At 41.0% G+C, this 16,361-nt stretch overlaps 1 protein-coding gene across 4 annotated transcripts in view; it reads right to left on the reverse strand.

Moving 5' to 3' along the window:
• The window catches only part of LOC129743835 (AP2-associated protein kinase 1), a 346,270-nt gene that overhangs the window by 5,169 nt on the left and 324,740 nt on the right, over positions 1-16,361 (reverse strand). For 2 of the 4 annotated variants that reach the window (XM_055736043.1, XM_055736042.1), the window contains 4 exons: positions 8,952-11,978; positions 8,741-8,878; positions 8,468-8,675; positions 8,194-8,409 (listed from right to left, as the gene is read on the reverse strand). In XM_055736043.1, the coding sequence (XP_055592018.1) occupies positions 8,194-8,409; positions 8,468-8,675; positions 8,741-8,878; positions 8,952-11,978 (3,589 nt within the window). The remainder of the gene's footprint in view (positions 1-8,193; positions 8,410-8,467; positions 8,676-8,740; positions 8,879-8,951; positions 11,979-16,361) is intronic. The other 2 variants (XM_055736044.1, XM_055736045.1) reach the window with 2 other exon arrangements.

The raw sequence follows: 16,361 nt of genomic DNA on the forward strand, positions 1-16,361 counted from the left end.
TTAGTTTACGGCTAGTCATAATTTTCAGGATTGCTTGACACATCCATTTCAAGGATTGCTTCGCTTCAGTTACTGGATTGAGTCGACATGAGTCATGAGACCAAGGTAATATCAAATATAATAATAATCAATATTCCTCACTCCCCCAAAAAATGGGAGACACACCATGCGCGCCTTCATGTGGAGAAAGCTCTAACTAATCGTAGAAAAACAAATAAAAATTTCCGAAGTTGCCACAGACATAAATTTTTCAAAACAAAACAAAATTTAGGCATCACAGAAATCGAACAGTTGTTGTTAAACATTTTTCTTCGTTGTTGTTTGAGGGCCTCAATAATTTGGTTTTTAGATAGGATACTGGTGAGTTTTCGTATTGCTTATTTAAATATGGATCTACCTTGATTGCGTTTAGTTACCTGATTGATTTTTTAGGTATTCTAAACACCGATTATTGCGGAATTCATTTTTCTGGAGGACTTAGCTCAAATTTGCTTGTGTATGATCCCCTGAATGAGGAAGCCAACCAATTAAAGAAAGCCTCCCCCGAGAACAAACTTAAAAAATCTGGGTGATGGCTGTGGACGTTCACATTCCCAGAACGAATTCTAAAATCCAACGGCGTGAAAGACGCTCTGTTACTTACGATTCCTTGAGCGGCAAGAAAACCAGATCTAAAACATACTTGGTCGATTTTTTTTAAATAGATTTTATTATTTTAGCTTGCAAAATTCCTTTTTTGATAAAACTCCCTTGTGTTGCTTGCCGTCCCGCTAAATCGCGAAACCATGGAAAGATGAATGATACCAAGGGCATGTTACATAGAACACCCATTCTAGGTTTTGATATTGTCCGTGGGAGAATTAAACTTCCTGTCAATGAATTGGTATGAGGTGCTGTTGCTACTGCTGGTGTGCATTACTTCTAAGATGACAGAATTTTACAACGAAATAAGAATCTTGTACTCCAATAAAACTAAAAACCCCCAAACTTGAACTTCAAACAAAATCTGTTCGCCTAGTTTTGATATCCTGAAAAACGAAATATATGGTACATGCTGAGGGTTTTCGGATAAACTTTCGGGCTTGACGGAACCTTGGAATTTAAAATTTAACAAATTAAAAATAGACCTTCGTCCGTTGTGCTAGAGACTGCAAATTTTTTTTTCCAGTTATTGATTACTTTTCGACTGCCCGAAACATCCGAGGACCGGAACTTTCGTAGTTTGTGGAGGTATCTTAAAGTCTCTGGGATTCAAAAGTATTATCTGCAATCCCCATAGAATGCCTTGAGGCAAACCAGATCCGAAAAGTCCAAAAGTAGATTTCTTCCTCGGGGGAGACATCACCAGGCAATTTCAGAGCTGGCTATCCAGTTCAAATCGCCCGAGGTGGGTGAGGCATCCATCCAACCGAGATTATGTGCAATTGGATGCAACGGAAGCAGGTACCGATTAAAGGTTTTGTAGATATCTGGGGAATTGTAACATATTTATCATAATGAATATCCGGGATATCTTGATTTTGAATGTTTACCTGTTTAAAACGGGAGTTTTTCAATACCACACATTAGATACATAAGTATATTCGTACTATTCATCGTTATTTGTTAATGAAAACTTCGTTGACAAAAAAATGACTGATTGAAAACAAACTAAGAAATTTCTCGACGAAACACGCCAACTTGACTCTTTTAGTAAGAACTTTCTCCTGAAGGTGGTGTTGAAGTGCATGTCCTTGCTGGACTGTATGAAGCATGCTGAGAGTTACCAATGTTGATTATAATATGTTTGGTAATATCCTTGATTCGCTACACCACAGCTAAAACTAAGCTTTTATTAACGGCTGAAGGCCTGATCCCTTCTAAAATGACTTGCAATTCGAAGCTGTTCCCACATATTCACTCAAAACAGACTTCGAGTCGCCTCTTAGCGACTCGAAGTTTGTTTTGCTCGTTGATTTGCGTTGCGATCTGGAGTCACGTATGCTGGACTCCTTCTTATCTAGTAAGACGTTCACTGTGCAGATCGTCAATCAGTTGAAGATTATCCTATCAATAAGTTTGAAAAAAGTATCCAGCAGCCAAACGGATTTTCTGAGGATTTTCGCGGTTTTGGTAATAACACTAACTTTGTTAACGAGCTTTGATCACCGCTAATTCTTATTGGCTTTTCTAGTTGATGCTTTTCGGTGAATTTGAAATCAAATACAAACAATTCTTTTGACGTTTCGGCCTACTACCTTCAGCCATCCTCAGAAAACTATATTTTAAACAAAAAACTTAAATTAATACAAAAAATTCTTCACAATATTTCATCACAATTTCACTGCACTTTTGCACTTACGATTTGTATCGCCGCGTGCTTCCTGAACGGCTGTCTTACTTGATTTAAGTCCGGTTTTGAATCGCTTCTAGCAGCTGGCGTCTATCATTCCCGGTGTCGTCGTGATGTTGTTTGTTGTCGTCGTGTTCGGTGACGTCGTTTTTGAATCCGTCGTTTTAGTTGCGAATTGTGGCGTCTCTCTTAGTTTTTTAATAATAGAGCTATATATTTTAGAAATTTCAATCGAATCTTGCTTGATGTTTACTGTTCTTCCTTTTTTGAGTTTTATGTGTAGTGTTTCAGCTGTTTTTCGTTTTCCTTCTTGGTTTACTCTTTCTAAAATATATGCTTTGTCGAAATTAAACTTATGGTTCTGTTCTATGGCATGTTGTGTCAATCCTGTGGCTCTGGTGTTTTGTTTGAGACTCGTTTTATGATTTTTAATCCTTTTTTCCAGAGTTTGAGATGTTTGTCCACAGTATTCTTTCCCGCATTCACAAGGAATTGAATATACCACATTTGTCTGTTTTAATTTTGGAATTTGGTCTTTCGTTTTTGTGAATAAACAGGTTTTAATTTTGTTGATTGGTCTCGAGGATGCAATTATGCCATGATTTTTCAGTACTCTACTAACTTTTTCACTCAATCCAGGAATGTATGTTAGTGAGACGTATTTTCCTAGATTTTCCGTAGTGCTGTTGCTTAGCGAGTTGTAAATAGCATCTACCCTCTTTTTTAAAATATATTTGATAAATTCATCTGGGTAATTATTTAAATGAAGTATTTTACTGACTTTATTGATGCTCATTTCACGTTTTTCAACGTCGCTAAGTTTCAGTGCCCGGTCAATCAATGCAATCGCTGTGTTCTTTTTGTGTATATATGGACTTTCTGAATAATAATCCAAATATCTTCCGTTTTCTTGTTTGGTGTACCAGTTTTTCTCAATCTTTCCCTGACACCTAGAAAGTTTGAGATCCAAGAAACGCAATGAGTTTTCAGTTTCTTTTTCCAGCGTAAATTTTATGCTTGGGCATTGACCGTTAAATTCGGCTAGCACGCAATCTATGTCGTTTTCATAACCTACTATCAAACAGTCATCGACGTAGCGTTTATACATCACGAGGTTGATACCTTTATCTCGTAGGCATTGGATGGCGGTTTCCTCGAGTTGTTCCATCAAGAGAGACGCTACTACCGGGGATAGAGGAGAGCCCATCGGTGTGCCAAAAGTTTGCTCGAAGATTTTACCATTGTACTGAAAAAACGACGCTCCAAGTATTGTGTGAAGGGCGCGTTTGAATTCAGTCCATGGTATCGGCGTGTAATCGCTAATTTCCCGCCACTTTTGTTCAATTATATCGTACACATTTTGAACTGGTACGTTCGTGTAGAGCGACACGACGTCCAGCGAGTAAATAATGCAACCCTCAGGGACCCGAACATTGGTGATCTCCGACGCGAAGTCGAAGCTACTACGCACGTGGTGTTTCGTTTTGCCGACGACGTTTTGTAGCACGTTGGCAAGAAACTGAGCCATTCGGTACGTAGCTGACCCCACTGTCGACACTACCGGTCGAAGCGGGCGGTCTTCATAAAGAAGACCGCCCGCTTCGACCGGTAGTGTCGACAGTGGGGTCAGCTACGTACCGAATGGCTCAGTTTCTTGCCAACGTGCTACAAAACGTCGTCGGCAAAACGAAACACCACGTGCGTAGTAGCTTCGACTTCGCGTCGGAGATCACCAATGTTCGGGTCCCTGAGGGTTGCATTATTTACTCGCTGGACGTCGTGTCGCTCTACACGAACGTACCAGTTCAAAATGTGTACGATATAATTGAACAAAAGTGGCGGGAAATTAGCGATTACACGCCGATACCATGGACTGAATTCAAACGCGCCCTTCACACAATACTTGGAGCGTCGTTTTTTCAGTACAATGGTAAAATCTTCGAGCAAACTTTTGGCACACCGATGGGCTCTCCTCTATCCCCGGTAGTAGCGTCTCTCTTGATGGAACAACTCGAGGAAACCGCCATCCAATGCCTACGAGATAAAGGTATCAACCTCGTGATGTATAAACGCTACGTCGATGACTGTTTGATAGTAGGTTATGAAAACGACATAGATTGCGTGCTAGTCGAATTTAACGGTCAATGCCCAAGCATAAAATTTACGCTGGAAAAAGAAACTGAAAACTCATTGCGTTTCTTGGATCTCAAACTTTCTAGGTGTCAGGGAAAGATTGAGAAAAACTGGTACACCAAACAAGAAAACGGAAGATATTTGGATTATTATTCAGAAAGTCCATATATACACAAAAAGAACACAGCGATTGCATTGATTGACCGGGCACTGAAACTTAGCGACGTTGAAAAACGTGAAATGAGCATCAATAAAGTCAGTAAAATACTTCATTTAAATAATTACCCAGATGAATTTATCAAATATATTTTAAAAAAGAGGGTAGATGCTATTTACAACTCGCTAAGCAACAGCACTACGGAAAATCTAGGAAAATACGTCTCACTAACATACATTCCTGGATTGAGTGAAAAAGTTAGTAGAGTACTGAAAAATCATGGCATAATTGCATCCTCGAGACCAATCAACAAAATTAAAACCTGTTTATTCACAAAAACGAAAGACCAAATTCCAAAATTAAAACAGACAAATGTGGTATATTCAATTCCTTGTGAATGCGGGAAAGAATACTGTGGACAAACATCTCAAACTCTGGAAAAAAGGATTAAAAATCATAAAACGAGTCTCAAACAAAACACCAGAGCCACAGGATTGACACAACATGCCATAGAACAGAACCATAAGTTTAATTTCGACAAAGCATATATTTTAGAAAGAGTAAACCAAGAAGGAAAACGAAAAACAGCTGAAACACTACACATAAAACTCAAAAAAGGAAGAACAGTAAACATCAAGCAAGATTCGATTGAAATTTCTAAAATATATAGCTCTATTATTAAAAAACTAAGAGAGACGCCACAATTCGCAACTAAAACGACGGATTCAAAAACGACGTCACCGAACACGACGACAACAAACAACATCACGACGACACCGGGAATGATAGACGCCAGCTGCTAGAAGCGATTCAAAACCGGACTTAAATCAAGTAAGACAGCCGTTCAGGAAGCACGCGGCGATACAAATCGTAAGTGCAAAAGTGCAGTGAAATTGTGATGAAATATTGTGAAGAATTTTTTGTATTAATTTAAGTTTTTTGTTTAAAATATAGTTTTCTGAGGATGGCTGAAGGTAGTAGGCCGAAACGTCAAAAGAATTGTTTGTATTTGATTTCAAATTCACCGAAAAGCATCAACTAGAAAAGCCAATAACACTAACTTTGCAGTATTGTACAGGTTGGGGTAAGATCAGGATTAGTCTGTTCCGCCACATTCACCGGTAGGTTTGGCATTCATTCTGACTTCAGGCATCATTCCCCACAAGTTTCTAGAGTAGGGTGTAGGGGAGTCCTTCGATGTATTGCACAATTGCGTCGTGCAAGAAAAGTGTGCACATTATATGTTTTGAATCTTTTTCGACGATTTACAGTTGCTGATTCTATTGGTATGGTTTCATAGGTTGAAAACTTACTGATCTATGGCTCAGCGCTCTGTAGGAGTTATCTCGAGTACTAACCTAGTCGTTCGACAAAAGGCGCCTCTCGTCCCGGGCTCGCCTTCTGCGTTTCAGTAGACTATTATTTATTTTCATAGTATTCCGTCTAACGACATAACCTGATGAATACAATTCCTAAAATTCTGTCGGTCCAGGGCAACCGTCCAAGCCAGCCTTTAACACCTTGTGGATACTGGATTCAACGTAGATAGAGACACGCGAGCTCGCAGTTCATCCATCTCCTCCACACTCCGTTCTCCTGTACGCTGCCCAAGATGGTTCTTAACACTCGTCGCTCGAATACTCCGAGTGTGCACAGGTCCTCCTCGAGCAATATCTACGTCTAGTGCTCGTAGATAACAACCGGTCTAATGAGCGTCGTGTACATGTTACTCTTTGAGAGAGGGCTAAGTCTTCTCGACCGCAGTTGTTTGTGGAGTCCATAGTAGGCACGACTTCCGCTGATAATTCGCCTCCGGATCTCACGGCTGGTATCATTGTCTGCGGTCACCAGTGAGCCGAGATAGACAAAGTCTTCGACTATCTCCAGCTCGTCGCCGTCGATCGTGACCTTGTTATTACTGGATAAGCGGGTTCGGTCGGTCTCGGATCCGCAGGCCAGCATGTACTTCGTCTTGGACGTATTAATCATCAACCCAATCCTTCCTGCTTCGCGTTTCAGTTTGCGGTAGATCTCCTCCACCGCCGCAGATGATCTGCCGACTGTATTAATGTCATCGGCAAAGCAGATAAGTTGACTGGATCTGTTGAAAATCGTGCCCCGCATTTCGCCCACCGCTCGTCGAATAACACCTTCTAGCGCCACGTTGAACATCATGCAGGATAGACCATCACCTTGTCGAAGCCCCCTACGCGATTCGAATGAACTCGACAATTCACCCGAAATCCGCACACAGCACTGCGTTCCATCCATCGTCGCCTTGATCAGTCTGATCAGCTTCCTGGAAAAGCCGTTCTCGTCCATAATTTTCCATAGCTCGTTACGGTCGATCGTGTCGTATGCGGCTTTGAAGTCGATGAATAGATGGTGCGTAGGGACTTGGTGCTCCCGGCATTTTTGGAGGATTTGCCGTCATGTGAATATCTGGTCCGTCGTAGACCGTCCCTCCATGAAGCCGGCCTGATGACTTCCCACGAATCTGTTTGCTTGCGGTGTGAGGCGGCGGAGTAGGATTCGGGACAACACTTTGTAGGCGGCATTGAGGACAGTGATCGCTCGGTAGTTCTCACAGTCCAATTTGTCGCCCTTCTTGTAGATGGGGCATATTACCCCCTCCTTCCACTCCTCCGGTTGCTGTTCTATGTCCCAGATCCGGAGTATCAACCGGTGTAGGCAATCGGCCAACTTGTCCGGGCCCATTTTGATGAGTTCAGCTGCGATGCCATCCTTTCCAGCCGACTTGTTTCTATTCAGCTGGCGAATGGCTTCCTTAACTTCACTCATGGTTGGGAGTGGCTGGCTACGCCGGCGATGTGCCTTCCCCCACCGTCTTGATCTCCTGCATGTGCGCCGTTCAGGTGTTCATTGAAGTGCTGCTTCCACCTTTTGATCACCTCACGATTGTCCGTCAGGATACCCCCGTCCTTATCCCGGCACATTTCGGCTTGCGGCACGAAGCCTTTGCGGGATGCGTTGAGTTTCTGTTGAGTTTAAGGTACATAAGGCCCCTAATTGTGACGAGAAGCAAAACAAGTCTGCCAAAACCCGTGCCAGTAAATTGTACTAAACAAGCTGAGGAAAGTTGAATGCTGCATCATGGACGACAAAACATACATACGTGAAGGCCGACTTCAAACAGATTCCCGGCAACCTGTTTTTCACGGTCAAGTATAAATGCAGCGTTATGGAGCATGTCCGCACTCAGAAGATGTCCAAGATTGCGAATAAATTCCTGTCATCTGCACATGCGGGAAGCGGAGTGCACCTTTCGTGACCCAGGACACGATGGGCGGCTGCTTCCTCTCTTGAAGGCTCAAAACGTCCAAACAATCTTCTGGCCGGATTTGGCCTCATGCTACTACTTCAAGGACGTGCTGAAGTGGTATTCGGACAATAAGGTAAATGTTCAACCCTCCCAACACTTCGCAGCTCAGCCTCATCGAGAAATACTGGGCGATTATGAAGCAGCACCTTATTAAATGACCTAATTTAATGAAGACAGTCGAGGAACTCTCTAAGAATAGTCAGTTGTAAGCAATCGTCCAATGCTTACCTCCACTCTTCTGCAGCGTCACCGTCTTCCCCTCGGCCATGGCATCCTTGACCTGGTAGAACCTCATGCCGGCGGTAAAGAGCGTCCCCGGGACGACGTGCTTCTTGACCAGCTCCTCGGCCTGTTCCTTGTCGGTGACCAGCTTGTTCAGCTCGTCCGTCGACAGATGAGAGAACGCGACATCGGTCGGCGCAAACACCGTGTAAGTTTTGATACCTACAATGAACGAAGAAAGTCGGATGAATTCTGATTCAAGCAGAAGAAGTTGCCTTACCTTTGTTCTGCAGTGTATCGGACATTCCCGATGCGTAAAGTGCTCGAAGGAAGTGGGTAAACCGTCGTTCCCGATCGGACTGCAGCGTCTGAAGGATGTCACCGACTGGCAGCGGGAACATTACTCGATCCACGCCGTGCGCAATTCCCTGCGGTATGATGATGTCCTGCTTGTCTGGCACGACCATGGCACCGTTGATTGTTGTTACCTTATTTTAGTTCAAATGGGTTAAGATGTTAAGTGTTTATGGAAAAGTAGGCGACGACGACTTACTTTTACGTCATTCCATTCGGAATCGTGCATATTGTATTGGTTCACCCGCAGCTGGGTTCCGGCCAGCGAAACTCCAGTCATCTCGTCCTGCAGGGTGCCAATTTCGAAAGATCCGGGGATCACGTGATGAAGCAGTAACTGTAAAAGGTGTGAGGTTTGAAAATAGTACACTCAGAAAAAATCTTGTAAATTATTCTAAGATTATTCTTACGCCACTCAGCAGTCGTGGATTGTTCTTGAACTTTTCTTCCGCCTTCTCCGGTCCTCCCAGCTGCACCAGGAGACTTCGGAAGGCTTTGTCCGTTGGCACGAAGATCGTGTAGGGACCAGTTTCGTTGAGGATGGTGTCCAAGCCAGACTGTCGGAGGTATTTGGCCATTGCAAATAGTCCGCTTTTCTTGAGAATCGCTGGCAGTTCGTTGGTCGAGGTGGTTTGTTGTTGTTGGGATTGTGACTGCTGTAGTGACTCCCGCGGTGTAGTGTGTTGAATCAGCGGTAACGATTGCTTGGATTGTTGCAGCTGCGTTTGTTTGAATAGGTTCTGGGTGGTCAGCGAGTTGTCCGGAGTGGGGACGGTTGGAATGACTACGTCGAATTTTCCGGTCGCGTGCTGGGTGAAGATGTTGGAGCTAGCTGTTTGTTGGGCGATAGTCGAAGGGGAGTTGTAGTTCTCCGAACGGGTAGAGTATTGAACAGTGCTAGAGCCTGAAAATGGGATTACAGTCGGTGCAGGTGGTGTGCTCGTGGGGTACGTCGAACTGATTCCGGTGAAGAGATTGGTCGATTTTTCGCTTGAGAAAAAGTTTGTGATGGGGGATGGGGTCGAGACAACGGTTGAGGTTTGTGGGATTGTACTACCGTAATAGGTGCTATGGGGGAATGCGGTTATTGAACTGGGGCTTGAGGGGGATGCGGTTGACACGTAGTTTGAGGTGACCGGGGATGAAACAGTTCGAGGGATTGTGTGATCTGCAACGTAGTTAGTCGTGCGGTGATTCTCAATTGGGGTACTGTGAGGGATAATCGTCACAGAGCTGGCTTTCTGAACTGGGACAATGCGTGGTGTGGTGGTGGACGTGGTTGGTCCTTCCAAGAGAATCGGTGCATTGACCACTTTGTTGGATGGTGGGGGCAATTGGATCTCACCATTTTTGATACGCTTCAATATGGTATCGACTTCGGTACCAGACGTCTTTGTGTCCTTATCATTACTTCCTTTTACGCCCTGAACTTTGTACGAGCCATCATCTTGTTCTTCCAAGTAGACAAAAGTTACCTTTTTCTGTGGGGGAATCTTGGCAACTTCTTGAACTTGTCCATCTTCTGATTGTTTGATCAATTCGAAATCAGCTCCCGGAGGGAGGATTCCGCTCTTGGCTATATCTTCGAAAGAGAGTGCCTTAGCAGTCGTGGGAGAATCCAGTTGTTGAGTCAGAACAGCTTCCGAGTTTGCGTTTGCTCGCTTGATGATTTCAGGGTCGGTGGTACGGATGACCTGAACCTTTTCGCCATTAGGTAGGACCAGATCAGTTGAGCTGAAGTTCTTACCTCCCAAATCTTGAGGTCCCTGTTCGGCTAGAGCAAGTTTCAGCTGTTTCAACAAATCTTCACGTCCGAGAGCCTTTGTCGATTTGACTTTAGTGGTACGAGCTTTAGTAGGCTTTGTTACTTCTGCTCTGATTGATTGCAGCAGATTCTGGCGATTCGATTGCAGCAAGCTGTCCAGATCGGTCTTGGTTATCGTTGTGTATTCTTTCTTTCCATTGTTATGCTTCAACGGAATAACTGCTAGGTGAGGTTCTGTTGTTGTTGACACAGTAATCGATGCAGCTGTCGTTGGATTCTGTCTCTTGAAGGAAGCTGTCGTTGTTTTATCGCTAACAATACGATCACCGTATGCTGGCTCATTCTGTTGAATATTGCTCGATACTGTTGGCGTTTTACGGATAGTTTCATAGTCCTGTTGTTGTTGATTGATCAACTTCTGTTGCTTCTTGAGGAAATCTTCGTGCAATTGCTGTACCTTGGCTTGCTGTTTTTGGTACTGTTTCTGCAGGAACTGTTCGTGTTTCTGAATGACCTTCTGCTTCTCTTGCAGCTCACGGATGCGAGCACTCTCTTCTTTCAGGCGTTTCTCCAGCTCTTGTTGCTGCTGGAAGTTCAACTGAGGTTGGTTCTGAACGGGGAAGCTTTGTTGCTGCTGTGGAGGCTGTTGAACTAATGGCTGACTAGTGGCGGCGGGTTGAATTTGTGGAAACACTCCCGGCTGCGAGTTTAGTGGTTGAGGGCCGACAAACACTGGCAAGCTTTGCTGTACCGGTGCGAAGTTGTTGAAGGCAGGCTGCTGAGGGACTGTATTGGCAAATGGGTTGAAGTTGGGAGTCTGTAGTGGTTGTTGAGCGAGTGGGAGGACTTCGGAGCGGATGTGGTTATCGAAGGGTTGCTGAACAATCGTTTGGACCGAGGGGAATTGCTGCTGGATGGGGGCTGCTTGGAAGAGTGCTTGTGCTTGGGCAGTTGGCGTATTCGAGGGGAATCGCACTTGGCTAGGGATCGGTGCTTGCGGTGCAGAAAAGGTTGGAGGCTGAAGGAAGGGATTCTGTACGGAAGATGTGATTGGGCGAGGATCGGGGATTCGAGGAACTCCAAAGGGAGCATTATCCGACGGTGGGAAGGATCCGCTGATGAAGGGCTGATTGTTCAGCTGGGGTCCGTTGAAGAACGGAGGCTGTTGATGTACTAATTGTTGTTGTAGGGGTGGCTGAAGCGTGTTCGGAACAGGTCTTGGTTGTTGTTGTTGTAGTGATAGTGATGGTGGAGGGATTCGTGTTTCTTGCTGTAAGATTCGTAAAAAATTTGGTATAAATGAGGTTTGTGTGTGATGTTGTTGGATGTAGAATCGGTTTACTTGAGCTCCGAAGCCATTGTGTGGCGGTTGTCTGCCGGATGGCGGGGGTCTGAAGTTTTGGGGTGGCACTTGAGGGGGCAATTGTTTGTTGTTGAATGGTGGTAGTGGTGGCGGTGGCGGATTTGATTGGAATGGATTGTTTGTGTTGACGAATGGTCGCTGATTAAGCTGCTGCTGCGGCAATGGCAGCTGAATAGAGGGTTGGATTATCACATTCGATGGCGGTCGGTTTGCGTGCAGATTAAATCGATGCTGGTGCTGCTGAATGTCGCTGAATATGTGATTTTGCTGTTGTTGTGTCAGCTGCCTTCGCTGAGCTTTGATGTTTGGCTGAAAAAAGAAAAGATAAAAAATTGTTAAATGTGTATACAACTATACAATTTTCATTCAGATTTCAGAAGATAGCTCCAAAAATTCAAAGGTCATTAGAGAAAGATTACGTAGGAGTCTCATTTTTAGCTTCTCTCGATTTTTTCTCGCAGAATTGATATTGATCAAATCTTTTCTTCGAACGTGTCAGTCGGAGCGACGTTAGCGCCTTGTCCAATGATGTAATACACATCACTCTTCTTCAATGAAAATAAATTCGACAAAAAACCGTTTTCAACACATTCATTTGCAAAACAGACATTCAATTTAATACTCCAACAGCTCCATGGGATATCAACTATTATCTCTGTGGGACAAAAAGGCTATCAACACATTAAAAAAACTGCTGCTGTTACTGCCGGTACTGATCATCAACAGCAGCTGAGGCCAATCATGAGCCCATAAAAAGAAGCCATTCTCTTTCGCTAAAGTTTTGCTACCGTATGTAGAAGAGAAAAATCATTCAAACAGATTTCAAACCGAATGGTAGAATGTTTGGAAAACTTCAACACTACACTGACCACTTAGTGATCGGCCAAGTCCAGGTTAGGCAATTTTTTAATGTGTAATTAAGCTTATGACAGGTTTTCTTTTCACATCGTGAAGAGTGAATAGAAACATACATTAAGCGAGCATTGTTCTGAGCGGAGATTTACGGCAGCAGCATCTTTCGAAACTACATCGATAGGGATCACTTATACCCTTGGTTGAGATTAGGATTGACATGTTAATCGGTTTGAATGGTTCAATCAGAGTATTGGAGACCTTCTTTCTACCAGCAATACACTTTCCCACCGTTGATTTTTTTAAGGTATGTACATATATCTGTATCGCTTGAAAGTTACGTTTACTTTTTTCTTCAGCAACCAAATTCTATAGAATGGATTTTGAATGTTTATTTAGTCTTAAAGCGTTTGAACTTTCGGTGGTTTGAGACTGTTTCGTTAGACTCATCGTTTAAAAAATGTTCGGCTTTGAATGAGCTGTGATGATAAATTTATAAGTCGATAGTGATCAATGAAAATTTATAAAATAGATAAAAATTGTCTAAGTGGTTCAGTAATGCTTAATCTTGGGTTTAAAAGTGAGATATTCATAACAGAAATTTTAGTGTTTTTGATCGTTCAAAAACATAATGAAAATCATATAACACTTTTTATGATAATATTTGATTAATTACACTTGTTTACAAAATTTAAAAAAAAATCGTGAACTTGATTAACTGACCAACATTTTTAATGTATAATCGGGCGCTGAATCCGAAAATGAAATTCAAAAAAATCTCAGTAGAACCGTTTTTGAGTTATGCTCCAAATATAAAATTTCGGAAAAAATTAAAAAGGTTCTTGTACTTAGATTAAAATAGGGTGAGTGCTCCTACTTTCGACCTAGAGCCTACTTTAGTCCTAAAATGCCGAAAATTGTAAATAATTCATTTTGCTGGTATAGAATAAAGATATTCCTATGCACCCAATGAACCCTTGTTCTTCCTGATTCCTATAATACCATTTTTTACCATTAAAAGTCTTTCTGATATTTTTTTCAACGATTTTAAAAATGTACCTTCTCACCAGTGATAAATCAGACAGCTCAATTAGTGGGGCGCATATTGAGAAATTGGAGTGTTTAAGGAAAAATCACGATTTTTTACTGTCCAAGCCAAAGTTTGGAAGAAAATTACTTTCACTGTGAAGAATATTAACCATTCTACCTATTTTTCCTAAAATGAATGAAAATCTATGGAAAACTCGGAAAATTTGGAAAGGGTCCAAACATAGGAAACTTTCGTCTTTGATGTTCCATGTTTAGACCTGACATCACCAATACTTTGTATCAATACCAACAAATCAACAAAGGTGCGAATTTATAATTGGGGCAAAATTCAGAACCAATATTGAATATTTTTAACATTTCTTGCCAGCTTTAAAAAAAAACTACAAGTAAGTAAACACAAACAAGTTTCAGCTATTGTTCTGCTGATAGAGCTGACGAGGATCAACCAGTTTATGATATTCATAACAGAAATTTTAGTTTTTTTTTTCAAAGTTAAAAAGCTGGTATACTTTTGTATGATAATAATGGATTGAAGATTATATTTTCAATGAATTTGTTCATTTATTTTCGAAAAATCATACTTTCTATAGGAATTCTTGTTCTAGGTCCAATGAAAGGAACCGGTCCAGTACCAAAATAGGAACAGTAGGTTCAAAGTTGGAAACGTTGATCATCCATATCTTTGCAAATCTCTCAATAACGGCAACACCTAAGTTGAAAATTTTCATTGAAACTTGCAGATAAGATCATGACTTATAAATGAATTTCCTGAAAGATATAATTTTCCCGTCCATTTATGAGAAAAATATGATAATTTTAAAACCATCGCTTAAAGGGTCCAAAATAGAGCAACTAACCCTATCTCGGACGGCACAACAGTAATTTGAAATCCCTCTTTGCATATTGAAGGTGAATAAATTTTCCATCGATCATCTGAACCTTGTTTTTGCGTATGACCAACAGTATTGTTGATATTAGTGACTTTATGAGAAAAAAAAATAAAAAACGCATTTTTTTAGAGAAAATTTTGCTTCGACGAAAGCTTTAGACTCGAAGGTAGCATTCAAAAAATCTGATTTTCTTTTAAGCTTAAATGTCAATTTAAAACAAAGATTTCAAGTGGTTATTCATCAAAATCGGTTGAAAATTGAAGAAGTTACTTTACCATAACTGTAATTTTTGCAGTTTTTAATAATTTAACTAACCGCAGTACACTTATAATAGTATAGGAAGAACAACACATGGTAAATCTCACTCGCTTTAAGTCAAAATTATTTATTAGTTTACCAGAAGGTCACATGCAAAGTTTCAGGAAGATCTGGCCATTGGGAAGGGTTGCTTGACTCTCAAACGTGAATAAAATTTTAATGTTTTCTGCCCGGGAGGAACAAAAAATACTGGTTTTTCATCAATAACTTTTTTCATCAACAGCCGATTGTTTTCTATGGTTCATTTTTTAAAGTCTAAGTTAAGAAAAATATTTCACCCGAAGACTGCAACACGATTGGACTTGAAGAAAAAAAGTTATTGCAGTTAAAAGGCCGCAAATTTTGTCCAACACGCAATTAGTACTTTTTACGCATTGCGTTTTATACGAGTACTTTCGTATAAAGAGAGACTTTTCTGTTTCAAATCCAATCGAGTTACAATCTTCGGGTAAAATATTTGTCTCAACTTAGGCTTTAAGAAAATCAATCATAAAAAACAATCAACGATGAAAGAAGTTATTGATGAAAAACCAGTATTTATCGTTCCGACTGTGTAAAATACCTTAAAATTCTATTCACGTTTGAGACTCAAGCAACCCCTCCTTATTGCCAGATCTTCCTGAAACTTGGCATGTGACCTTCTGGTAAACTAATAAATAATTTTGACTTGGTGAGAGTGAGATTTATCATGTTTCATTCTTTCTATACTATTATAAGTGTACTGCGGTTCGTTAAATTATGAAAAACTAAAAAAATACTATTATGGTAAAGTAGCCATAACTTCTTCAATTTTCAACCGATTTTGATAAATTACCACTTGAAATCTTTGTTTTAAATTGATGTTTAAGCGCAAAAGAAAATCAGATTTTTTAAATGCTACCATCGAGTCTAAAACTTCGTAGAAACAAAATTTTCTCGAAAAAAATGCGTTTTTTTATAATTTTTTTTCTCATAAAGTCACTAATATCAACAATACTGTTGTTCAAACGCAAAAACAGCGTACAGATGATCGATAGAAAATTTATTCACCTTCAATATGAAAAAGAGGGATTTCGAATTACTGTTATGCGGTCCGAGATATTTTAATCTTAGTACAAGAACTTTTTTTATTTTTCCGAAATTTCATATTTGGATATTTCATTTTCGGATTCAGCGCCCGAATTCACATTAGAAATGGCTTTCAGTTTACTGAGTTCAAAAATGCTGTAAACTAGTGATAATTTATTATAACTTATTTGAGACCACCCGGGATATTCGGGTATAATATTTGATTGAATTTTTTTTTATTTATTAGTGAAAAAACATACTTTTTTATGTAATTTTTTTTTCTAGGTCCAATGTTCCACAATAGGAACAGTAGGATCAAAGTTGGAAATTTTAATCATCCATATTGTTGGGAAATGAAACTCCTGTTGTAGCTGCACGTTTGAATCAGCTCAAACTAAAAGAATTTAGGTTTTTATTAAATTTAACAAATATACAACATGAGAACTTTAGTCAACTTACAGTTTTAGTTTCAGCTTCTTCTGCCAGCAAATGTACCTGGACTCGTAAGTTTATGCCCCTAATCTATAGGCTGGGT

Source organism: Uranotaenia lowii, chromosome 2 (assembly GCF_029784155.1).
Source record: "Uranotaenia lowii strain MFRU-FL chromosome 2, ASM2978415v1, whole genome shotgun sequence".
Classification (NCBI taxonomy): domain Eukaryota; kingdom Metazoa; phylum Arthropoda; class Insecta; order Diptera; family Culicidae; genus Uranotaenia; species Uranotaenia lowii.